General features: G+C 41.1%; 1 protein-coding gene across 13 annotated transcripts in view; it reads left to right on the top strand.

Moving 5' to 3' along the window:
- Celf2 (CUGBP Elav-like family member 2) overlaps window positions 1–26,677 on the top strand; it is a 521,002-nt gene that overhangs the window by 486,341 nt on the left and 7,984 nt on the right. For 10 of the 13 annotated variants that reach the window (XM_005354871.3, XM_026782961.1, XM_026782958.1 and 7 more), the window contains 3 exons: window positions 13,314–13,433; window positions 19,932–20,129; window positions 24,529–24,672. In XM_005354871.3, the coding sequence (XP_005354928.1) occupies window positions 13,314–13,433; window positions 19,932–20,129; window positions 24,529–24,672 (462 nt within the window). The remainder of the gene's footprint in view (window positions 1–13,313; window positions 13,434–19,931; window positions 20,130–24,528; window positions 24,673–26,677) is intronic. The other 3 variants (XM_026782962.1, XM_026782960.1, XM_026782963.1) reach the window with 1 other exon arrangement.

Below are 26,677 nucleotides of genomic sequence, written 5' to 3'. Positions count from 1 at the left end.
CTGAGCCATCTCTCCAGCCCGCCTACACCATATTTTATAGGGGCAAAATGTCTTCATGGTCGTCTATCCAGATACCTCGCCCATAATCCTGAAAAGGAGCCATAGGCTAAAGGATCGTTTTTCTGAAGGTGTTGAGACAGTTATTTTAGACCGTGACAGACTAGGAAACAAGGGTTTGTGGGAACCAGGATCTGTACTTCTGGATCTGCGTGTTTCTGTCTTCTCACCTGGTCAATCAGTAGTTGTCAACCTCATTCTCAGTCTGTATTGTGACCATTTGTAAAGTGCATGTTTGTCTGGGGCAGCTAAGAAGATACAGACTCTTTAAAAGACAGGCTCTCACTGTGCATCCCTGTACGTCTTGGAACATGCTGTTAACCCAGGCTGGACTTGAACTCCCAGAGATGCAGCTACATTTGCCTCTCTGTGCTTCCCAGGTGCTGTCATGTGGCATGCCCCACCACAGCAGGCTTAGTCCTTTTTATTTTGATAAATCATGAGCAAAATATTGAAGTGTCAGTGTTCTCTTTTTTTTTCTGCTCCATTCTTATCACACAGATCCACATGTGATAAAGTTATATTAATTGATTCTTTCAAATTCGAGGCCTCAAAGGCTATTTTCATACTTTGGTATGTCTTTATAGGACTGAAAAAGATACCAAGGATAATACCTGGTTTATTGACAATTACTATAATAGGGTTGTTTTTCAAATAAACTAGTGAAAGTTCTAGAAGGCATTTAAAATGAAAATTAAAGTGATGAAAGCAGTGAGACTGTGTTGTATATTAAAGTATGGTTTTCATCCACATCAGTTTCCCCTCTTCCAAAATTTTGGCTCTCGAAATAAAAAAATTGAAAAGTAATTTCAACTCACAATCAAGTCCTGAGACTGAATTTCCCTCTGGTCTTCTAGAGCATCCCTCTGCAGTGCAGCACCAAGCTGTATATACTTCCCAGTGAATGGACATGAAGTGGTACCAATGTACATGGGTAAAACACATGCCACCACAGATTGTCCAGTAATGAGAAGACAGACTCAAAACCTTTTATGCTGTTGTATAGCATGATTTCCTCCTCCTCCCCCATCAGCCTGCCCCTCCCCCCTCTCTCTCTCTCCCTCTCTCTTTACTTTTCAGAAGTAAAATAAAAGGTGTGGTTATTGGAGAATAATTAGGCCCCACGGGAGAGGAGGCAGTATTTCATCAATGGCCTAGGGTTGTGATTAGCTAATAATGGTAGCACCTATGTTATTTCTTAACTATTCTGCCCCTCTCATTATTTTCCTGCACTGTTGGAATTCAGCATACAACTGATTGGAGACAAAACAGCAACCACAGGCTCCAGTGTCTTACATTTAGTAGATATTTTCTCCGTGTTTATAATTGTTTTGTTTCCTAAACCACAAAGACACTGTGCTTTCACTATCTAATTATTCTGTGGAAAGTGGTTAATCAATGCACTGAAGGCAATTCTTGCTCCTTTCTATTAATACTGTTTTATCTAGCTTAAAAGAAAACTCTTGCTGTCTGGAAAATGTGGGAAGAGGGTCAATACAAGAAAATCTGTTTTGTTCCCTGTGAAGGTGGTGTAGAGTTGTACTAGATATGACCTGCAAATACAGAGATAAAGGAGATCCTTGATGTAGAAAGAACTCTTCAGTAAAGAAGTGGCAGGTGTGAACGATCAACAAACCCCAAGTGGGCACTTCTCTACCTTCCTTGGCAGATCTGACTTTTTAGAAGGATTAAGTATGACCATTCCTTAACATTCGGCATTCAGACTTCCCCAAAGAAAAATGCTGTCTTCTATCCCACCATCTATAGATTGGAAGAGACCAACAGTGAAGTCTCTGTTCCCAGTGGGTCTCAGGGGCAGAACAAGTGAAGTCACAAAATGGCCTTGGATTTTGGCCTCCCACTTCCTGCTTACACACAAGAATGGATATCTATTCCTTTCCTCTCAAGAGTTGTGTCAGGGATGAAAGTGTCTCTGGCCTGCTGTAGTGACACCAAGGCAGTAACTGGCTTCATCGTTCTGGTTTTAAATACCTTTACTTTCTTTGGCCTATAGCAGAAAGTAAGTTGGTAAGCCCTTCACTTCACCACAGCTTCAGTAAGGCCACAACCTAAAGAGAAGTGAGTGCTTCACTCAGGTCTGCAGATCAGCTTTCCTGTAAGAAGACTAAGATGAGCCTGTCCTATCCCCTGCCTCAGCCTTCCATTCATTCTTTCAGCATGTGCTTAGTACCTACTGTGTGTCATCACTCTTAGTACCTACTGTGTGTCATTACTCTTGAGGTTATAGGAAACTAAAACAGGTAAAAATCCCTATTCTTTAATAGGCTTGCCTTCTGGTGGGATTTTTTTAATATATAGAACAGAAACCACACCTATTATAGATTTTGTTTGGTTGGTTTTGGTTTTTGAGATGGGGTTTCTCTGTGTAACCTCTGCTACCCTGGAACTTGCTCTGTAGACCAGGCTAGACTCAATCACAGCTCCACCTGCCTCTGCCTTCCAAGTGCTGGGATTAAAGGTGCGTGCCACCATCACCTGGCTTTGTTATTACAGTTTTTTTTTTAACTTTTGATTTTCCAGCTGTACTTTCCTGTCATAAACCAGACCTAACCTCTCTCCATTAACCTTCACAGTTCTAAGGGAAATTTATAGAATTATATCAGAAATTCCTGAGACCAGTGGTTCCCAATCAATGGCTCATGCAAAAATAAAGATGACTTTCTAAAATCAGATTTCTGAGAGCTCTTCCCAGCAACTATAGTGTTTAGTGAATCAAAGTGAGCCCAAGAATCTCCTGAATCTGAGATGTGGGAAATCCTAACTACCTTTTTAAAAAAGAAAAAACAGGTCAGCTCTGACCAGAGGACCCAGATAACATCTCAGCAACTCAGCAACACTGGCTTCTGGGTTTCGGCCTTTATGGTTGTTCATTTAGAATCGGAGTGGCATGCACTAGGAAATATCCCTTAGAAGACAGAAACTACAAATAGGGCAAGCATAACGGGTCATAAGTTACATAGATACCTTTAGTACTGTCTAAATAGAGCTATATTATGTTATGGGAAGTGAAATTGGAAACTTCCCTAAAGTTTAGCCTGAGTTGTGAGAATTCTACCTCATTGGAGTGCTCATTCTGGAGATGGCAACCATGTTTGGAGCTAGTAAACACAAAAGCATTTTGAGGAGCTGATTGAGGCTGCCAAGGCTAGCTCCAAGGTTTGCAGCAAGCCCTTCGGACAGAACTATCCAGGTCCCTGCATTCATAGATTTCTCAAGTGAAGGCAATTATGCCTCTGGGCCAGTTTCCCTCACCTTAGAAATCATCTATTTTCAGATGAGTCTCCTTCATATTAACCTGAAATCTGCTGTCCCCTGATTCTAATTTTAATCTCTCGAACTACAAAGAGTACCTTTTTGATGTCAGAACCTAAGACTGATGTGGTGATGTTTTGTTTGTGCTATAACAAATAAAGCTTGCCTGAAGATCAGAGGGCAGAGCTAAGCCACTACGTAACCATAGAGGCCAGGCAGTGGTGGCTCACACCTTTAATCCCAGCACTTAAGAGGAAGATCAGGAGTTCAAGACCACCCTGGGCTACATGAAATTGAATCTGTCTGAAAGAGAAACAGCCAGGTGGCAGTGGTGGCTCACACCTTTAATCTCAGCACTGAGGAAGTAGAGGCAGGAAATTAAGGCAGGAGGAGACAGGATCTCAAGTGCATTCAGTCTGAGGAGTCATAGGGACAGGATCAACCTTTGGTCTGAGGATTCAGTAGAGGTTAAGAACTGGTGGCTGACCGCTCTACTTCTCTGATTTTTCAGCATTACTTCCTATATCTGACTTCAGGTTTTATTATTAAGACCAATTAGAAATCATGTCATAGATTTGGTTTTCTCTTTGTAAACTAAATATTACATGTTTAAACTTTTCTTGGTTTTTTTTTTAACTTTCATCTCTGATCATTTCTGGATGTTCTCAAAACTACACACACACACACACACACACACACACACACGGTTCTTGATATATAACTTAGCAGCAGTAAAAGCTACAGTTTGTCATTGTTGATCCAGTTACCAAGGGGTGGGGCAGCGTTGAATCTTTAGGTGTTGCAAAATGATGAAATGGCGAATTTCTCTTAAGGGCAGATGGCCAAAGGTTTCCCAACAAATTCACATCCTGCTATATAGCAAACACCAGTGCCACGATTTTCTTGCCCTCTCTCAGAGACAAATTACATTTCTTCTTTGGGAATTAATGCTAAGCTCAGTTAAATTAGATTGCCTAATATCTTACAGATTGGAAGCCACAGAGCCAAAATTATTAAAGGTGGATATAGGCTCCACAAGCAAACTTATTGCCTCCATAAGTCAATCTCTGCGGTACCCACAAGGTTCATCCAAAACACAAAATAGCATTTTAAGTTCAGTGTCAACATAGTGTTAAGCCTCTATAGTTAACGAGCTGCCTGTAAATCCTAGTTCCATCATTCATAATGTCTAGCACCTGGTATGCACTCAAAAAAATATTAGCTGTCATCATTATTAGTGTTGTTCCTGGTGAAAATGAGTTTTCTATTTTTGTTACTAATTACCACAAGTACAGTTGCTTCAAACATATATTATGTTGAAGTTCTACAGATAAATAATCCAGCACAATCACTGGACTGACATCAGAGTATCAGCGAGTTGCATTCCCTCCAGATGTGATAGAGGGGGTCACATTTCATTCCCTTTCCAACTCCTGGCCTGTCTCTATCTTCAGACCCAGGGACCTTGGGTCAAATCCTCCTATACTACCATATTCCTGGAGTTTTCCAGTTCTCACTTCCACTTCTATGAGCCCACTAGGATAATAGACAGTCTGGAAAGTATACCCATTTTGGTATCAACCAACTAACAACTTTAATTGAATCTTTAGTTCATCTTTATCATGCAGCCTAGCATGTTCACAGGTTCAGGGAATTAAAACTTGGACATCTCAGGAGAGAGTGTTGTTCTGCCTGTCTCTTTCTTGAAGCATATCTCTTTTAGAACCAATGCTTATTTGCCTACCCAGGATAGAAAGAGGACAGACAAGAAGGTCTTTAGCAAAGCACCATGGCATTTTGTTTCAGCTCAATACCCTTGTGATTGTAGTCAGTGAATGAATGGTCTTGCCATTCTCTCCGTTCTAAGAAGTCACTCTTTCCCCATAAGCCAAGTGAAAATGATGATGGGAAGAAAAATTATGGTCCTTTTCTCTCTGGAAAACTTAGAAAAGGAAAACAGGCACAAATCACCTTTGAAAGAAAATAAACTAAACTCTTCATTGCTGCGATTAGAACGCAGATCCTTGTACGCAATAAACATGTGCTGTACCTCTGGTCTATACCCCAGCCCCAGATTACACTTTCATAACAGTGGTGACTGGTACCTTAATATCTGCACTGGTTAAAGAGAGATTTCTGTTTACATCTGCATGAAAAAGTCATGTGACCCTGCACACAGCTGGAATTCTAGCTGCCTTCTGCACCTCTCCTGTATGCTAACTAGGTCAGTCTCTTCAACACCTTCATCTATGCTTTCTCATCCTTAAAGAAAAGAAAGGCTGACTGGTTTTCAGGCTGTCCTAACGGATCTACCTGCAGTGGAAGGACTTCTGAGAGGCTGGCCACCCTTTGGTATTGGCAGCCAGAGAGTGGAAAGCAGAGCTGGCACTGGTTGAGGGCCATGGTAGGGTCTCTGCTAACACAATTATCTCTCTGCATCACAAAGGCCTGAGTAGGTACTCAGCCTGTGACCCATAGTTTTCATCTGAGCCAATCAATTCCTACATATATTGTTTACCCAGGACAAACTCTGAAGACAAGCCATCATGTTCCCTGCATTGGGGTTGGTGTTAGGGATTTCTCGTTGTGGAATTTTTACAGTAAGGAACAAATCTAGTCAGATGAGCAAAGAAATTTTGTGACCATATCAAAGTAAGCATGACTTTGACTATCTCACTTCTCAAATTTTATACTACCCCTACATACAGTTTCACAAAAGGCACTGACTGTGTCTGCCACATGAGCTAATAAAGACAAGACTTGTCTACTACGTTTCATTTTCTTTCCTTGTTAGCCAGCTTGTCCCAACATCTGTAGGCTGGTAGGTAAGATATGTCCTGTGGTAATGCCATGTATGAAAGTTATCACTGGCACCACAAACAAGGTGAAGCAAACATTGCTGGTCCCCATTTGGATTCCTCCTTATGTTACTCTGCAACCTCTTGTATGGAATGAAGCAGCCTCCTACCAACAGGCATTCTTGGAAAATGAACCAACATTTACACACCACACCTTTCTGAAGTGCTCTTTTGGCATTTTACAAATAGTTTTTGTGAGAAAGTGAAAGATGTGACTCCCAGGAAAGACTGGAGAGAATTTTAGGTGGACAGAAGCAGTTACCCAAGACAGCACATGGCTAGTCTGTCAACAGTAAAATAGGAAAATATGTGGGTCGATGCCCTTAGTTTGTTTCTGTGTTGAGGATCTTTCTCGTATATTGTGCATCTGCCAAACATTTAGTTTTTAAGTGCTTGATGCTTGACGGAGATTGGCCCTGTGACAAATCTGAATTTAAACAGATTGTTAAAATTCAAAGGTTCTTAAAGGCAGCTCCATAGGCAATAGAAAGATCTCTTTGCAACTAAAGTTAGGGCAGATTTTTAAAGTATTGGCCAATGGTACAGCATACATGGAGCCCTCTCACTGTTAAACACTTCATGCAGGTAACTTCTCACGTTTTCATACTTAATTCTACTCTGTGCATCTTCTTTGCCTTTCCAGAAGTAGTACAATAAGAGGTGTGAAACTGTGTTCAATCTGCTTACTATAATCAGTCCCAGGTGGTTTAAATTAAGTAGAAAAGGCGCGAACAGACTATGGCAGCACCTGTTTACTGTTCAGGACAGAAGGTTCTGTGGCTCCAGGGCTGTTTCACCACCACCCATATTCAGTAAACACAGGCTTGTTTGACACTGGAGCACCACATGTGTCTCTCATGATTTTCTCTCTAGAAAGACTTACCACTTACCAGGAGATCTGTGGATTGTATACACAAGACAAGGAGAGGAAATTTGTTACTCCTTTCTCCTCAGGCTCACCTCTCAGGCCTAAAGGACCCCCTAAAGTCATTCATGAACCGTGGAATCTGCCAGTTTCAAAGTCATTCTTTCTCTTGCCACTGAGTGAACCTCTAAGGTGAAGTAAGCTGCTGATGTGACTTTCTTCTGTGTTGTAGTCCTCTATATTTGATCTCAGACAGTGGGCAAACTCAGCATGACACGTGACACCCTCTGATTTCTTCATAAGGTGGAGGAGATGGGCCACTGAGCAGAAATAAAAATATAGCCATGATGTCATCAACAATTAAAGATGATTTTATTAGTTACTTGTCTTGTTGAGACAAAATACCTTACAAAAGCAACTTAAGTAAGGGAAATATGGTTTAGGCTCACAGTTCGAGGCTCTAATCCGAAATGGCAAAGAAAGTCGCGGTGCAGGAGCGTGAGGCAGCTGGTCGCGGTGCAGGAGCGTGAGGCAGCTGGTTGCGCTGCGTCTGCCGCCAGGAAGCTGAGGAGGATGCATGCTGATGCTCAGCTTATTTGCTCTTTTTTTTCCGTCCAGCACTGTACACTTTAGGGTGTGTGTTCGCACCTCGGTTACCCTGACCCAGGAAATCCTCAAAGACAGGCTCAAAGGTTTGTTTCCATAGTGATCCTAAATCCTGCCAAATTGGCCATCAAGATTAATCATCATAGGTGTTTAGACTGAAAAGTAGGGAGGAAACAACTTCTCTTCTTTGTGGTTGTGTGAAATGTATCCTAGATAATCATCCCTTCATTTCATCTTTCACTTAATACATGATGAAGAACCAAGGGTAAGCAATCATTACAGTGACACTGAGCTGTCTTCTTTTTTCTTTCCGTTTTCTTTTTGTTGTTGTTGTTAATGTCAAAATGATGAAAACAAGCAAAGCTTGGGAGAACAGTTTGCACATGAAGTCTTTGCAGCTTGACTATGGTTTTCAGACCCTTGTTTCTTTCAGTTGGTGTTATTGGCAGCCAAGTGTAAGGTCTCTGATATGAACAGTAGCTACACATCTGCCAGATGACTGAGGGCCTAGATTTCCTCCCCTCCATAGCTCCTCCAGCTTTGGTTTCTGTTCATTTCCTGGGCTGTGTGAGGATTATCCCCCACTTCAGCCTATTTTCCATTCCCTTCTCTTTGCTCTGAGGAGTGTGAAGAAAGGAGAGAAAGCTCAAGCTTAAGTAAAATCAGTCTTCCGCTAGGCACTTGAGTTACTGTACTGGCCACGATCATCAGGACAAATTTCTTCTCATTTTCTTTGACCCTGATGAAATGCAAGAGAGTAGGCCAATGCTGTTCTCTTCAGAGTTGTCCTGTATTAGTCTCTTATTGTCTAGCCAATATATCTTCTTATAGCTGCTGTTGGCAAGATATGTATTTTCTGTCCTTCAACAGACTTATGGGTCCACTTCTGGTTTTTTCGCTTTAGAATGGAATAAAAGCAATATGTGTTAGTGGAAGCTATACTTCAAAGTTTGAACTGTGATCTTCTCCTGAGCTACTGATATGTGGGTTCAGTGTTTCCCATGTGGGCAGCAGCAGTGAATGACAGGGCCAGTCAGTCTCCTAGTCACAAGGAGAAACATCAGGCCTCTTACTGTGTTACTGAATTGGAATGTTCAGTAGGATGGTGTAGCAAATACATTTCCAACCTAGGATATTTCCCATATTGAATGCGCTCATTGTTCTGTTGGAAGTCAAGGAGAATAGGTATTTTACAGGTTGTTTCTGAATCTTAAGTGCACCTCCTTACTTAGCATAGTTAAATCTCAGCTGAGGATTTTTGTTAAGTGCAGTCTGGCCGTACTACCTTTCCATGTTAATACTTCTATAAATAAGATTGAATTGGGTGTGTCCTTTTGCTTTTGCTTTTTTGTCACATGCCTATTTCTCTCCTTTTATATATTAAGTGAATGTTTACTAATACAAAATGTTAATTTCTTTACTGATCTTTTGAATTTTATTATCTTATTTTAATGATTATTTTAAATTATTAGAACATACTTCTGATTTATTGTGTTAATTTCAGTAAGATAAAAAAAATGTTCCTTCTATATAATCCCTTCCTTTCTAGCCTTTCATATAAACAGTATGTTAAAAACCTAGCAACATACTATAATTACTTTATGTAATCTTACATCTTTCAAAGAAACTGAATAAAGGAGAGCAAGTAGTAAATCTTAATATTTATAGGGTATTTATAACCTTACTTACAATTTCTAGTTCTCTTCATTCTCAAGATCTTCATTTCTTGTTCTGATAGAATTTTCCTACATCCTCCTCCTTTGTTTGAATATTCTCAAATATAATACATTTCTTATATGGCATACCTAATTATGCTGTTATATACATTTTAGTCAACTTATTTGAGATGAGAGTTAAAAACTATTATACTTTCTAATATGTAATTACTTACACTATGTATGTGTGTTGATACCTGTCTAAAATCTCTTGTTATAAATCTAAAGAACTTTAATATTTCTTACAAGGCAGATCTGATACCTATGAAGTAATGGTTTTATTTTGTTGTTTGATTCTTTTTAATATGGAAGTTGTTTCTCCCATTTTTGGAAGATACTTTTTCTGAATATAATTGTAGTTGGCACTTAGTGTTTCCCTGTCACTGAGTATGTCCTGTAGTAAATGCATCGACTCTGCTGAGAAGTAAACTGTGCATCTTACCTGAATCCCTTGTATGATGTTTTTTTTTTCTTTTGCTGCTTTTAGAAATACCTCTAGCTCATTGACCTTCAACATCTGTATTTTCATATATCTGGATCTCTTTGTGACATAGTAGTTTATCATACTTAGAATTGGTTCATTTTCTTGAATGTGTCAATGTCTGTAATCAAAATTGGGAAATCATTAGTCATCATGCTTTGGAACATTTTTTCTTCTTTTTATTGAGCTGTACATTTTTCTCCACTCCTCTTCCTTCCTTTCCTCTCTCCCTTTCTACCTTCTTCTGTGACTCTCGCGCTCCCAATTTACTCAGGAGATCTTGTCTTTTTTACCTTCCTAAGGAACGTTTTTCTAGTCTCTATCACCCTTTGCCTAATGCTTTACATATATGTTGGTGTGTTCAACTATGTACCACATTCTTTTAATGTTGTGTTTACTTTTTATTTTTCTTTTCCTCTCTGTTCTTCTGAATATTTGTATTTATAAATAAGTCATGCCTTTCTTCCATTCTTTAAGCAGGATTTCCTTTAGTTGAGTATCTTTTTAATACCTTCTTTGATTTCTCCACCTGCTAAGTCCTAATATCTGGGTCCCTGTTGTCTACTCTATATGGATCACATCTTATTTCTTGGCATTTATTATGATGTTTTTTTTTTAACAACTGAGCATTTTAGATAAAGCAAATCTGGTCCTGGTTCTCCTCATTCACTCCCAGAATGGCTTCTTCATTGTTTATTTGCTTAGCAACTTAGCAAGATTAGTGTAGTAAAGAATATTGCTCTGACATAGTGCCCTTGATATCATTACTCAAAAGGTATAACCTTGGGCTATGAGTGACAGTTTTTCTTTCTTTCTTTGAATGTTTCTCCTCTGTTGCTTCTTTGCCTGATGTTAGATCTCTAGTTGAAATCTCTCTGTTGTCATCATACCCAGTGTTAGCCTTAACACATTTCTAGGGTTTTTTGCTCATAGACGCCAAAGTCTGATCTGATTAAAGCCTGGCCATTGTAGGGGTCATCTTTGAACTAGGCCATGAGGCAAGCCCTGACCACAGGAAGACATCCCCTAGCAGTCTTTCTGACTGCTTCACCAGCTATGAACTATCAGCCTACTCCTAAATTTGTGTTTACAATAGCTTACATTTTCCCATCTCTTTCAAATAAATGTGTCCCCTTTAAAGGAACCTGTGTTCTTACCCTGTCTCACATTCTAGACAGAAACTCTGTCTCATTGTTTCAAAGCTGGTATGGGAGCATTGGCTTTGATTTTCTTCAAGTGGCACCTCTGCTCTTAAGAAGAGTTTCTGTGCAAGGAAGGTTACACTCTTCTTAAGTTGCCTTTTCTAGCAGACTTCTAGCCTATATATTTGGTGGTGTGGAAGTAAATGAAGCCTGATTTCTCCCAGCAAGTTGTTTAGGGAAAAGGCCTCCATTCTTCATGACTTGGAATATAATTTGTACAATACAAAACAGAGAGGAAGAGAATGGGGTAATTAGAAAGAGCGAAGTCTTCTCTTCCCTGAAGGAACCGTGGTACTAGGTTTGGACTTGTGAGGAAGGGAGCCCCACTTCCTAGGTCTCAGGCAAGCTTCTATTAAACTCACCTTCAGGGGTGTGATACTGAGACACCCAGGGAAGGAAACCTATTGTAGACTCGTCAGTTCTTATGGAGATTTATACATTTTCCTAGGGAGGGGGAAATAGAGTTCTTCTTTTGTTAGGACACTTTCTAGAGGTAGTAACTGTTGCATTTTGTGATTGTCACTAGTTCCATTCACTTCACCAAGGAGAGGGCCCACAGGTCCTTACATTGCCTCTCGGTTCTTCACTCATGCCACTGAGACTCGAGCTTTGTTCTGTTTTTCAGTACTTTGCTGGTTTAGAATCCAAACGTGTACCACAAATAGTTTTTCCACCTCATCTGCTTTTACATGTACGATACCACCAGATAAAGCCCAAGGGAAATGCGCAAATAGTTATAATTTAGAAGAACTCAGTCATCAGAAAGAATTCCCACTGGAAGAGAAAAAAACTACCATGTCTACTAAGATATTGTTTTTAATCACATCACTAAATAGTAAATTACTAGAAAGCTTAGGAATGAGTGGTTAAATAAAAGGGCAAACCCAGGAAGTAACACAATGAAAGAAGCTTCCACATTAGGGGCATTTGGTGAATTAGAAAAACTTGAGTATAAAGTTTCAAAGGCTCCTGGTGCATAAAGAATACAAGAAGTTTATAGCCTGCCTGAGGTATCTGGTAGGAGGCCATCTCAGTACACCTCTGGAACCCCAAAGGCTGAACTGTCAGTGTGAGATGAACTCTGTGCTGAGAAGAGCCCTTCTCGGAGATACTTACCTCTGAGAACTTAGAGTAGTGAACAGGCCTTCGCATCAGCTTTACATGGGTGCTCGTTCAAAACACTCAAGCGTTTTGGAAAGGTCTCTAGTTTGTCTTTTCCTCTAACACCTTATGTAATCACATGGAAATCATCCCTGAAAAGACCATCTTCAACCCAGACTGCAAATATTTCCAGAAATAATTTTTCACAAATATTAAATATTTTTAAAGCTCTCATTCAAAAGTCATAAAATGTAGTTAAACCAAGGACCAAAAGTAGGAATCAGGCTGGAAATGACTCAGCAGGTAAGAGTCTTCAGTGCTCTAACATGAGGACTGGGCTTTGAATACCAGTACCCACGTTAGGTGGGTCACAAATGCTTGTAACTCTAGCTCCAAAGGATCTAACTCCCTCTTCAGGTCCCAGCAGGTACCAACATACATATGCACCTATACTTACATAAGCATATAAATAAATAAGCAGTAAAAACAAATCCTTTTAAAAACTAAACAGCAGTCAGAGTTGAACAATATATTTAATTCAATCTATGGTCTTAGAATTATTAGCACATTTACAGAAAGGAAATGAAACTAGTATGTTCACAGAAACTTAAGGGATTTTAAAAATTTGAATAGCAACTGATTATTGCAATGACCATACTGATGCTTCTGGAAATGTAAATTTATAATGTAACATACAGTGACTATAAATCTAAGAGCATTTTAGATACAGTTAAAGGTTTGGTGAACAAAAGAGCACAAAGTATAAATTTGAGAGTATAATCTAGACTTGCAGGGTTGTCATTCACAATTTTTTCCTAGGCAATTGCAAGCAGCATACTCTTTATGCTGGTAAACAGATGGAGGTGGACCATAGCTAGGGTGAAGACTGAAATCAAGGCCTTGCTCAATGAGGCTGAGGAACAGTGAGCTGGAAACCCAACCTATCATGTGACCTCTTCAGTTACCAACCCTAAGTGCCAAAGGCCTTACATGTACAGTTCCATTTATCTTTACAGAAAAAGTTTAAGGAAAAATCACAGGTCTGTGGTGTTTAAGTGACTCCACGGCTAGCCTGTATAGTGAGTGACAGCAGGTTTCTTTCCATTCTTGCTGGCTCTCATCTGTGCTTTCTCTCTCCCTTTCTCTCTTTTGCAGTGGCTGCTTCAACCCCCAATTCTACTGCTGGTGCAGCCATGAATTCCTTGACCTCTCTTGGAACTCTCCAAGGATTGGCTGGAGCCACTGTCGGATTGAATAATATTAATGCACTAGCAGGTACCGTAAACAGTGAGTATTTGCTGCTCTGGTGGACAGCCTTCCCCTAAATTCTTCAGAACACGGTCAACCAGAATTGACCAAAAAGGCTATGAAATGGGGAGAACTAAAACTTGGGATGGAGGAGCACATGGTTCAATAGGCAAAAACTTGCCCCTTTGATTTTATCTCAAAATAAACCCAACCACAGCCCACCCCAGCTTCTTTCCAGTGTGTAGTATAAGTTTGAATCCTCAGATTGCTGTAGTTTGACAGATAGTTTCAGGTTCCAAGGAGTTTGGTTTGGTTTTTTATTTTCTCAGCCCTGCTGCAAGGCAGGGTGTTATAATAGAAAAGTTAATGGCGTGGAAGTTGGGTAGCTTATATCCTGCTCGACTGCCAGTCAACTGTAAGAGCTCAGGCAAATCACAGCTCCCTCTCTGGCCTAGTCTCCATGGGAAAATTGAAAATTCTGGGTCAAGTGATATTAAAGGTGCCCTCCAGCTTGAAAAATCAAGGATTCCAGATAAGCGTGAGAGCAAAAAACTAGTCCTCGGAAAGCCAGAAATGCAACTGAGTGTCAAGGAGCTCCAGCTAGAAAGAGAACTATCTTCAGTGCCTGGAGATGGGGGTGCCTCTACAATAGTGGCTGTAAAGGGGTGTCATTTTACTGTGGCAGACAACACAGGATTTGGGCAAATAGGTTAGCAAATTACCCTTGATTCTGAAACAAACTGCCCTGTTGAGAAAGGATGCTAGGCTCCGTCCCACACAGTAACTGTTCTGTCATTCAGATACATGTGGAACAGTTCCCAGGCCTGAGGATGAGTCACACTGGAGGATCAAGTTTGGGGTGGGCTTCTGCACTGGAGAAACAGCCTCAGCCAGAAAGGAGGACATCTAATTTACCTTTCCATCCATTTGGCCACCCTAGTTGCCCTGGAGGCCCAGAACAGCTAACAGAGTTCTTCGTTGTGGACCTAGTTGTCTGCCAGACTGCCCAAGCAACCTGATACTTGCCTGCTTAAATTTGTAGTAAGTGGGCCCTGGCTATTTACCTCATTTTGGGTCATGATTTATTAAATAGTAAACTGTTTTATAGAGTGACCAGACCACAATTATTTTAAATCAAAAATCCTAATTTCTATTTAAAAGTTCAAAAAGTAATAATTTGCAGTTGGACCAGCAAGATGACTTGGCAGGCAAGAATGCTTGCTGCCAAGCCTGATGAACTGTGTTCAACCCCTGGGGACCCACTCATACAAGATGTCCTCTGACCTCCACAAGAATACCGTCACATCACAATCTCCTCTCTCTCTCCCTCCCTCGCTCACACACACACAAAATAAAATAAATGTGAAAGAATTTAAACTCTAAAATGTATACACATAAAGATTAAGCTTCTGTAATCCCAGTAAGAAAATAAACCATATTTTAAAAAATAGATAATGTTCAGATTTTAAGTCTTTTCTTTGGATGCTCTAGGGAAGTAAAAAAAAAAAAAAAAAGATAGACTGAGTTTTATCTGACCATAAAGGAAAAAAAAAAATGTTTTCTTCCACAAGTGATGGCTCTGAATTAGCATTTAGCACATGGCCTGATAACCTTGTGACGGCCAGAATGTTTTATTCCAGTTAAAACTGCCTCCAGCTTTTACATTTTCCAGCAGCCACCTAGGAGCCTCGAGGCCTGAGTCCTGTTTCTGGTGCAGCTCCTCTTTTTGACCTTGTCCTGCAGCAGTGCCAGCCCACTTGCCCTTCACCTGGGTTTCGGATGTGTGTGTGCGCACATCCCTCATGCTGCTTCTCTTGCCCCAGGACCTAGTTCCCCTCAAACAAGGACTTTGATTTGATCGCCAGCCTGTCCTTGGTCTGCAGAGTAACAGGCCAGTGGGAATGGTTGTCCTCCTCAGCACGTGCTCATGACTGCTGTGTGTCTCTTGTCCGTGTCTTGTGCCTCTGCACTTGCTTTGTTTTGAGTTGCTAAGCTTTTCCCATCTTCATTGTGAGTACTCAGGGGGAACATCGTTGAATGATGAGAAACCATTTAAGTCCTTGTGTGGGGTCGTGTGCAACACAAAGTTTGCTCTGGCAAGGACAACAGTTTCAGTTTGGGTTCCTGACTTCACTGTTTGCAGTTGGGTTAATAGAAATATGCATAGTTCTTGACAAGTTAAGAAAGAATGGTTTTAATTTCACGTATCCCTACCTACCAGTCAGAGTGAACCAGGAAGAAAATGTTTAACTAAACAAAAATTATGCACAAATAAAAATGTGTTCTTTCTTGATTGCTAAGTGTTACTAGTGCAAACCTCTTCTACAACCTTAGCATCAACTTGGGGAGAGTATCTAATATTTGTCTCAGATTAAATATGAGGGTAAACTCTTTTAGGGTAGAATATCCTCTTGGTTTATTTTCCTCGACAGAAATTATGATGCAACCTGTTGCAGATAATTTTCTCAAGGAAATCAAGAAATACTTTTATAAACAGCTCCTAAAACAGTTAATGGCAGCTTGTGTATCGTCTCCTCCCCAACTCTGCACCAGGAATGGTTCCTGTGTGTACTGTGGGTACAGTGATGAGAAGCTTCCGGTTTTCTGAACAGAACCAGCTCTTCTCCATGAACAGCAGAAAGAAAGTAAGGAGCTGATGCGTCTTGGCCTGGACTTGATTCTCTTCCCTGCCAGAGGGCCAGTACCTCTCTGAAAGGGTTCATTACCGACAAGTTGCTAGGTTAAACTGTTTGAAAACCCTCTCCTTTCCCTTATTTGTTAACGAGTTGAAACTAAATAAAAGTTCAGCCTCTAATAGTAAAGCCAGAGTCAGCAAGATTGAAAAGAACATGAGTCATTCAGATTCTTCATCTGGGTAGTTTAAGGATTCCATTGATATGTTTTCTGTATGAATATCTAAATTAAATTAAGATGAAAAATGCTTTGTGCAGATATATCTATCTAGGAGCCTCTGACTGGCTATTTCTAAATCTAGGTGAAATGGCATTCTTCCTTTATTTGTTTAAATTATGTTCTCCCATATGGCTTAACATGTCTGAAAATATGCCTGTTTTATGGTAAGTAGCCATAAACACTTGGTAAAGAGTAGTTTTGAAAAAAAAAATTATGAAGAAAAGAGGAGAGGCATTGAGCACATTACCCTAGCTTACACTGCTCTTACTTACACTGTGGCATTACCGCTTTAATCTCTCAGCTAGCCATTTCTGAAGATGAATGCCATTCCAGACCAGAGCACAACCCAAACACATTTGCATGTGTGATCTTACCAACACAGGCAAACATGGAAGTGCAACTGTAACTAAATCGATATCCATCTTCCCTCATTCCAGATATTTCCCAGATCCTCATTTATTAAGGTGTAGCTCTGCAGGCTACACCTCATCTAATCAAAGGAAAATTTACCAGTCAGTAGATAATAAGCGTGTTCAAAGAAATCCTTTACTTTCTCTCTTATTTATGTGCTCTATCTCCTAGAAGGGTGACATGTACATAAATGTGGTCTGCTCGTGGCACACTCCTTCTAGTTCTGCTTTTTAGGACCGTTTCCATGGTGCTCACCAAAACAATGTGGGTGTGGCTGTCATCTTAGCTAATGTAAAAGACTGAGTCATCAGGCTGCAGACCACCTAACTGTCAGGCCAGCTCCCCAGACCCCCCTTACAGAGGTTGGACACGCCCATCATTTTATCCATCCTTTTTAAGTAGCATACATGAGAATTTAGATGAAGAGTAAGAAAGAGCTGATCCATGTAGCTTTCTCAAAGAAAAGCCCTGTTCTTTTAAATTGAAATAACTGAAATATTTTATTCAACTAAACTTTCTTCAAATCACTGTTTCTATTGTCCAAGGCTTTTAGAGGTAATCAGATGCCGGCAGCCGAGCTGTTAAGTGTTAACTTTGGTACCATGACTATTGAATGTATAATAACATCAGGTAATTCATAAGAATTGCTCTCAGATACTGAAATCCTCCTCGGCTGGTTCCTCGGATGTTTGCTTGTGGTTGTTTACCCATTACTCCCTGAATTTGGCCAACGCCTGGCCTCCAGGTTTTCCAAAATAGTACAAATATTCTCAATGCCTTTGTATTTGAAAGAACTTTTTTACCCCTCCCCTATTTTTATTCAAGAATATGGTTATAATCTAGAAAAGGGAAGCTTTAGGCTGGAGAGACCAAACTGTGGCTCTCTTATTTGCACAAGGCCCTGACCAGTTTCCCTGACCTTGGCATCTGTACTCCAACTACTTCCTGCCTCCCTATAACCGTCCTCAAGAACATACGGCTAGGTCTTTTCTTCCATGTACACAGCAGCAGTAGAAGCAAGCAGAGCTTCCAGAAAGTAGGTTATGGTTGGAGTACAGTGTAGGAAAACAACCAGCCATGACAACGTACCACCCAGAATACTCCATTTAGTTATGAGATCTTCCAGTATTTTAAGAGTATGAAGTTCATTCTGTTTCTGTTTCAATGGGTGGAAAATGACTAAAGGAGGGAGAATTCAAAGCTGCAGATTAAGTAAAGCCCTTGTATGGCAACTGCACAGCCCTCAGCAGACAAGCTATAGTGGAATGACAGGGAGTTTGGAGATACTCGTTAGAGTGTGACTTAGGCTTCAGCGCATGTCAGGCAGCTGGGAAACCAGAGTTTCAAAGGGTCTGTGTGCACATGAAACCATACAGCCTGGGGCAGAAGAGCAATTTCCTTTCAGAATTCCCTCCTATAAAGGAATTGAGTCCACAGCTTAATGGCCTGTATCCCTAACATCTGTTGGGAGCTGAAAGAATCAGTTGTTCCAAGTTGTCTCACACACTCCTTTGGGCCTCTCAGAAGTATCACACACATACTGAGCAGTAAGGATAAAACATAGCCAAAAGGGAAAAAGAAAATTCCAGTTCTTTGGCAGCCATAACAATGGGGATGAGTGTGCAGGAAAGGAACAGTGAGGTAAATGTGATTAGTTGGTATCCAAGGGATCGTTCCGAGTAATTAGGACAAACTGGCTCTAAGCTCTTTAACAGTGCTTGTTCGTATTAGTGGAATGGAAGAGAGTAGACTTCATCATAAGAACCCAGAGCAGGTGCAGCAGATCCCCTTCTGGCCAGCGCCTCCTAACTTACTCTGTACTTGCTGAATGACTTGAAATTACTCCCTTTCTCCAAGAGCTCATATTTCATTCTTGAGTCCTTCAGACTTTTCTTTCCCCAGCTTCTACGAAGACACTATGTTGTACTGCTCCAAAAGGCCAAGCCCAGTGTCTTCAAGCCCCACAATAGTAAACCCAAACTCAAAGCACTAGGCGAGTCCTCTACTGCTAAGTCCTGGTCAGCTTCATATCTGAAGAGATGACGTTGTCCAAGGAGTCTAAGCACCTGTGGTGTACATAAGACATCTTCTGCCCCCTCTCCTTCCTGTGGATGGCAAGTGGTGACCCTGATGGGTGATAAGTGCTTCTGGTACTTGATTTTTCTGCATCCTTGGCAAGCATCCTATAGTAGCTATCCTCCCTTACCATCAAGATTAGTGTTATTTCCAGCAAGTTGTTCTCAGAAACAGATCTTTAAAAAAGCCTTTTTTAGTCTTAAAAGAAACCAAAGGCAGTTGTTTTCTATTCCATTTCCTGTGTTCATGTGAAAGTTCATACTCCATGAAGCATCCTCTGTTTTAACTCAATATTCAAGAAAATGACAGTCAGCAGCCAAGACCCCAGGACAGAATCACACCCTGGTCTACACTCAGATCCCCAAGCTGCTGCCAGAATCCAGCTCATTGACAGTGTCTCTCCAGTTCACTGGAGAACATGGATTACTATCCGTGAGCATGTGCGGTGTGCCTTTCATAGGCTGAGTAGCTTGAAGTGTCCTGCTCCTCAGTTCTGAACCAGCTAGGTGATGTATTCCTGAGGTCCCAGGCCCTCCCAACATCCTTTGACTGTTTAGGAAGTCACTCTGATGGTACTGCTGACTCACTGAGGTGCACATCTAAGATCGTGTCTGTTCTGCCTCTTCCTAATCACACAGCTTGGATGTAAAAGGTTTCTCTTTGCCCTCAAGCTTCTTGAAAGACCTGTGGCCCCCTAAGAAGCTATAGTCAGTGGACAGCAGTATGCAAATATGCTAGGCATCAGCCACTGAGGGTTTAGTTTGGTTGGGTTTTTTTTTTTTTTCACATGCTTCCAAGATCTAAGAAAAAGAAGGTATATATTTCAAAAAGGTAACAGTGGTACTTGCCAGCAGCACACTGCATGGAGTGATTCTGTCTGACGTCAGGGCCTCATTGCGTTCTTATCACTGGCAAAGGGAGGGAGAATTATCATTGCTTTTTTTCCCCACCTTATTGTGATTTCTTTCTTCATATGTATCGTTTTTTGACTTTGTGTTTGTTTAATTGTTGTCCTAGCTGCATGCACTTGCTGTTGTACTGTGTCAAATGATTCTCTGACTTCCTTTGGAAAGCACTAATGAATAAGTGCTATTTCTCTTCTCTATTGTTGGGTTTTTTGTAAAGTTGCTCAAATGCTCTCAGGTATGGCGGCTCTGAATGGAGGACTTGGCGCCACAGGCTTGACGAATGGCACGGCTGGCACCATGGACGCCCTCACCCAGGCCTACTCAGGAATTCAGCAGTACGCGGCAGCTGCACTGCCCACTTTGTACAGCCAGAGCTTGCTGCAACAGCAGAGTGCTGCAGGCAGCCAGAAGGAAGGTGGGTATCGATCTGCACCTCAGGGCCTGGCGGGGCCAGCCAGATCTGCATTTGCCTCTAGAGCAGGCCAGAAGACGCTGATTTAAACCAGTGTCTTAGGAGAAGTCGCCGGCTTAATTTCTAGTATTCACGTTAAAAGGAAAAGGTCTCAAGCATGAGCCAGTTATCACCGTCTTCTTTTCGTCTTACGTTTTCCTCAGTTTGTCACGAACCCCTTAAGAAGTTCTCCTCCATCAGGTGTCTACAGGAAATGATTTACTAGTTGCTACCATCAAAAATGCCTAGTCTCTCCTCACACAGAAACTCCTTAGTGAGAGGTATTGTTTGATACAGTCTGGTGTCGGGGAAGAACTTCTCTCCTGAATTCCCCAGCTTCTTAGTGTCCATGTCCCTTGAAGTAGCGTAGCTGCCTCTCAGTAAGCGATAGGCTCTGACTAATGATGGAATCCACAGTTAGAAATGATGCAGTTTGCTGTATAATGAGGATGTCTTCTGGGAAAGAAAGTGATAGGTTCAATAAGGCAGGGTAATCCTAAGAATAAATTAAAGCTAATTATAAAATGGTATATGGCCTTATCCAAATGAGGATAGCTTGTCCTTCTTCCTTTTCATTCTTTTGCTTTATTGGTTGGTTAGTTTGTTGAGGTAGGGTCTCATCCTACAGCCCAGGCTACCCTTGAATTTGTGCCAGTCTTTATTGGCTCCACCTCACCGTTGCTAGGTTACCATTACACTTGTAGGCTACCACACTCCACTGTTTTAACTTCCTTATTAACTGAAGTTCAGAATATGGGAAAAGGTAAATCAGAAGAATTTTTGTTTGGTTGATTTTTTTCCCTCTTTTACCCATACTCTGTAGTTACAAATGACTTTTGCTTGGATATTAATTTAAAGATCTGCAAGTGGTATCATAGTTTCATTCTGCAAAATTAGGATTTTAAGGAGGTACAACTTGAAAATAGAAAATAAATTTTTCTTTGACAAATAAGCACAGAGATCTTGAATAAAGAAAAAAAAATACATGAGACCTAAGTTACTCCTCAGCTCTTTCCTCTGAGCTGTGACTTCTTCTATAGGTATTCAAGTGTGCACAGCTATGTCCCAAACACCTCTGTCCCACTGGGTGTTTGAAAGGGACCTTGCATCGTGTGCACCACAGGTCTTCCTGGGAAAGCCTATCTTTGTTTAGTTCCTGTAGCCACTGTGAGAAGTAAGTAGCATGGGAGAGAACCTGTAGGATAACAAAGCTAAATCCCTACATGGTTCTGGAGAATGCTGGGTCTACCTTATCCAGCATGGCTTTACAGGACAGTATAAATTTGTGTCACTCAGACATAAAGCTGCCACTAAGGATAAAAATTTAATTGTTAAATAGTATTTTTATAAATGACTTCTCCCAGCCCACTGCTGTAAGCTGCTTTTCTTTGACTTGTAAGGACTGGAGGTCATGATCACCACATCCTAATCCTAATTTAGGGATGTTGGCTACCAGGGATATGTTTTAGGGCTCTTTATTTTTGGGTACTAGTCATAGCTTTTGGTTTGTTCATTTCATTGGTTTGGTTTGTTTGTCCCTGCCCCAGCCCGCATCTCTTACCTTCTCATACCTCTCTTGATCATCTGGTCATCCTCTAGCTCAAGAATATCATCCCTCTGCCATTAGTTTACAGTGAAGGGAAAAAACAGGTTTACTAATCAGCAGACTTTGAGATTTCTGTTCTGCAGCTTGTCCTTGGACTGACCTTTAGTTAGAGTTGATACATACCCTGAACTATTTAGTCATGAACTCTGGCATATTTTCCATCGCTGGAAAATGAGCTGCTTGAACTTGGCAAAGAAATGATTTAATGTTTCCATAGTGAATTTTCTGAAGGGTTGTAGCATTTCTACCGAGCTAAATATCAGGAAAGCCCATCACTTTTCATGCCATTGTGAGCATCTCTGGCTACTCTTATACATTCCCATCTCCCGTCCTTAACAAGAGGCAAGTTTTGTACACACAAATAGTTAGGACCCCCAGGAACCCAGCAAGAGGCCAATTGGCACTTGTGGTCTAGTGTAGCTTTGTTCTAGAAAATCGTTGCCTCTGGGCCTTGGGGTTTTGTGCTTCATCAGGCATCCTATGAGAAATACAGAATACAACATCCAGCACGTAGGGACCAGTACTAGAACACAACTGCCAGTTGAGGTGTTGTGCTAGGAGAAGGTAGACAAAGAGTGAGTTGTGAACAGTTTTTAATTACTTTTAGAGATCTAGGTGTGTGTGTGTGTTTGAATTTATATCAAATACATCATCTGCGTACAATGAATGTTTTCCTATATAAAACTTTTTTTTTTAATCTTCAGATAGGAGGTTTAAAAGATCAAACTGCTGTCAGGTGGTGGTGGTGGTGCACATTTTTAATCCCAGCATTCAGGAAAGTAGAGGCAGGTGGATCTCTGTGAGTTTGAGGTCAGCCTGGTCTACAGAGTAAGTTCCAGGACAGCCAGAGCCATGCAGAGAAACCCTGTCTCAAAAAAAAAAAAAAAATTCAAACTGCTTCTTGGTAGTGGCATGCATGGTTAGGGGTGGGGGGGATTAAGAAGACGTTGATAATTGTTCCTGGGAAAATAATAAACAAAAGGACCAATACCTCTTTTTGTCTGTCTCACCGTACATGGTCTCCCCCTATCTGGCATGGACAGAATCAGAATGTAGATAGCATTCGAGATTCCCAGGATCATTCAGGTACACATAGTCCATATTGTTCATTAAAATTGTGCTTATTGCTCAGGCTTCAGGAGAAGCAACATTCCTTACAATGCAAATTGAGCCCCATTAATCTTTCTTGATGTATTTAAATCCTTTGTTTAAAAGGCATGCTAAATCTGGGATACACGTTTGGCTAGTATGCCCATTACTAAGAAAACACATAGTGCAGTGCACTTAGCACACCCATTTCCAGCATTTGAATTTTCGCATCTATCCAAATTAGGACCAGAAAACAGTTAAGTAGCAGTGTCAACTATAGTTGTCTTCCTTTAGAGCAGGCCTCCCTTGAGCTAGATTAGAGAACTATCCATAGAATCTGTAATACAGATTGTTGGTGTTTTGGGGTTTTGGTTCTTTGTTTTTGAGACAAGGTTCCTCTGTGTAACAGTCCTGACTGTCCTGGAACTCACTCTGTAGACCAGGCTGTCCTCAGACCTGCAGAGATCCACCTATCTCTACCTTCCAAGTGCTGGAATTAAAGGTGTATGCCACCACCATCTGACACAGACATGTTTTTAAGTAAAGAAGTAACTACATCTATGGCTTCAGTAAAGTCTCATTCTTTACGACACTTTGTTCATTAATTTTTCTGGGAGCAAAGATGTGCCGGTTCACTTATTTTATGGAGTTCTTTCTAACCCTCATATCCCCATATGCCCACACACATGGGTCCCAGTCTCCACTATAAGAGTTCTGTAGGGAGCTCACAGAATCCTGGCCGCAGATCTCCACATTCCCTGGGTACAGAAGTCACTTCCCCAGTTCTATGAGCTCCTATTCTTACCAGCGTCCAAGAAGTATCCCAACTTTATCCTCTCTCTATCCAATGCGTCTGGTTTCCTTCTTCTCATTCTTTTAACTTCCATACAACTCTTTTATTGGTGAGTCTTGAGTTCAGTGAGGAACTTAAGACAATTAACTTTCCAAACAGTATAGCTAAAAAGACCTTCTCCCTTCTCTCTCCCTTCCCCCTTGGTTTTTAGAATTTGCATGGAACGAGAAGGCTGTGTTTAAGTCAGTCTTGGAGAAACTCTTGGGTCCACTGTACTCAAGTCTAATTACCTGTCAAAATTGTAAGATTCTAGCCACCTTTCCCCCAGTTGTTAACTCCCTGCCAGTCATCCTAATAAAGATGATTATTACCATGTGTGCGCACAAATTTGCCAAATCAGAACTGGCTGAATAACCAGGCAAATGATGGAGACATCTGAGCAGCATTGCTGTTTTGTATTCATTATTCTAAATTGCTGCAATTTGCTTAGAATGCAAAGAACATTCTCCTCCACTTCAGGAGATAGTCTACACATAAAACATGGCCACCCAGGAGTAGCCCATGCCTAAATCCTATTCCTCTCCTGCCCACTGCTGCCACCTTAACACCGTGGAGATGAGGCTGATGAACAGCTAAAGTGGGCCAGGGATTCTCTGAAAAACAGTCCCCCTCCCCACCACACGCCTGCCACCAATTAGAACATACAGAGGACAAGTGTGTTCCTAAACATCATACTGGCACTTAAAATTATCCATCTGCTTATTCTTTATAAGAAAAAGCCAAATGGCTAACCTACCTATTACTAAAGTATCCTAAGAGGCTTTGGGGACTAAGACTTGGGGGATACCTTACTCTGATTTTTTCTTCCTCTTTAGGTCCAGAGGGGGCAAACCTCTTTATTTACCACCTTCCACAGGAGTTTGGAGACCAGGACATTCTGCAGATGTTCATGCCCTTTGGAAATGTTATCTCTGCTAAAGTCTTCATTGACAAACAGACCAATCTGAGCAAGTGCTTTGGTATGCAAAAGAAACCTAGCTAAATATTGCAGGTTTCCCAGTCAGGAGTCAGGATAGGGCCTTCCTTGTGGTGGTGACTCCTGACTTCCTAGCTGCATGTAAACAGATTTGGGCAAAGTTATTTAATCAGAAAAGGGGGAAGTGCTGTATAAAAGGGGGCATTCCTTTATGTTAGGTAATATTCTATACTGTAATATTAAAGTATCTTCCTATATATCTGATTCTTCCTCACCATAGAACAGTAGTTGTTTCTTCAAGCCCTGCAGATGTAGCTGTCTGTACTGCTACAGATGACCACTGCTAACACTCCATCACAAACCCCTTACTCCTACAGTCAGATAGCTGAAACACTGTATCAGGGCTTGTTCCTCCATCTTTAGCTTACAAATGTACACACTCATAAGCAGGATGTGGCCAGGTTGCTGCCTCACTGCATCTCTGTAGACTAAAGACCAGCAGCTGGTGTGTCCCATGGCCAGAGAGAACAAAGCATTATGATGAGCTTGGATTGTCAGGTTGGACAGGGCTTTGTGCACAGGCCAGAACACAAGAACATGCAGGTGTTCATCAAACATTACAACACACCTAGCTCTCAGCCTTGCACCCTTGGGGTTCAGAGGGAGCATCTGTTCTCCCCCCATACCCTCCTATAACAGAGTCATGAAAATTCCTCCCCCAGTGTTTCTCTATGACAAGGACAACATTTGTTAAATCCATGGCCTCCTTATTTTTCAAACTGATTTATCCGCAAAGATGTTAAGAGTTCAAGGTATTCATTGCCTTGTTTAGCAAGCTCTGGCTCAGTGTGCATCCAGCAGTTTGTTGATATTACTCCTACAGTTTAATAATAATTCATATTGTGGGAGGTGGTACATTTTATGAAATAAGATATGAGCAAAAAGAAATAGGTTTGTATGTGTTACAAAGAAAACTATCTAAGGTAGAATAGTTCTCAGAGAGCCAGAAGTTCAAACTTGACCTGGCTGGCTGGCAGATAGTGTTTTGGTTCTGCATCTCTTCTGCTAAGGTCTTTCCCTATCCAGGAAAGCCTAACCCTCGGGGTTAGAAGAATTAGTGCATCACCATTTCCAGTGATTGTTTTTACCCTAGGAGAAAGGCTGTCAGCCCAAGCCTACTCCACCTCACTATGGGGACTGTACAGAGCCCTTTGTGGCAGCAGAGGAGGGAAACGGAAGCTAAGCTGTTATGTAGGGGCATGCATGAGGGAGCCAGAGCTGACCTGTGGGAGGGCTCCTGGGCAAGGTTCTTAGACAGACATAGTTTTCATAGTTGCATAATTGTCCTAAGTTTATCTGGAGACTGAAAGGAACAGTAGTCCATGATTTGAGGAAACATTACCCTGCAAAGAGGTTTGATCAGGCCACAAACTACTTAACCAATGTGTTCATGATAATATAAGCTGTAGCTGTGAGAATCCCCGATATATTTTCAATTTGTCTTAAGCGCTTTGCCTCCCAAGTTTCTTGGTGAAGAGTCTATGTGTTAAACCCCCAGTTTGCTGAGGTGCTCACTGTAATGAACCCACCCTTCATCCGTCTCACTCTTCACCCGTTTCCATTCTTTAATCTACCGAAAAGACCCCCAGAGAAAGGGAGGTCACATCAGGGTGAAAGTCTTGGATTTGTGATTACTTTTACTAGGAGTTGGAGTTAATAGAAACACAAACAACCTACTGAAAGCTTTCCTGCCTTATACCTTGTGTCCATTTTTGTCAGCTGAGAATTCTGCTCAAGAAAGTTTATGTCCTTTGCCCCCTCCACTGGTTTGTAAAAGAATTTTCTCTTTAGTTTTAAACCTTCATAAAAGTAGTAGATAGGTGAAAATACCAGAACCTTCCAAATTACTGATGTTTCAAAGTGAAATTCAATCCATGGAATAGGTTTCTGTCACCACTTGCCTGCCTGGTCTCACAGTACACTGTTAGGACAAACTCAGCAGCTAGAATTCTCTTGTGAATCTGTGCAAAATATCTGTCATTTGTTTG

This window comes from Microtus ochrogaster, chromosome 16 (assembly GCF_000317375.1).
Source record: "Microtus ochrogaster isolate Prairie Vole_2 chromosome 16, MicOch1.0, whole genome shotgun sequence".
Taxonomy (NCBI): Eukaryota; Metazoa; Chordata; class Mammalia; order Rodentia; family Cricetidae; genus Microtus; species Microtus ochrogaster.
This window is presented reverse-complemented; position numbering and strand designations above follow the sequence as displayed.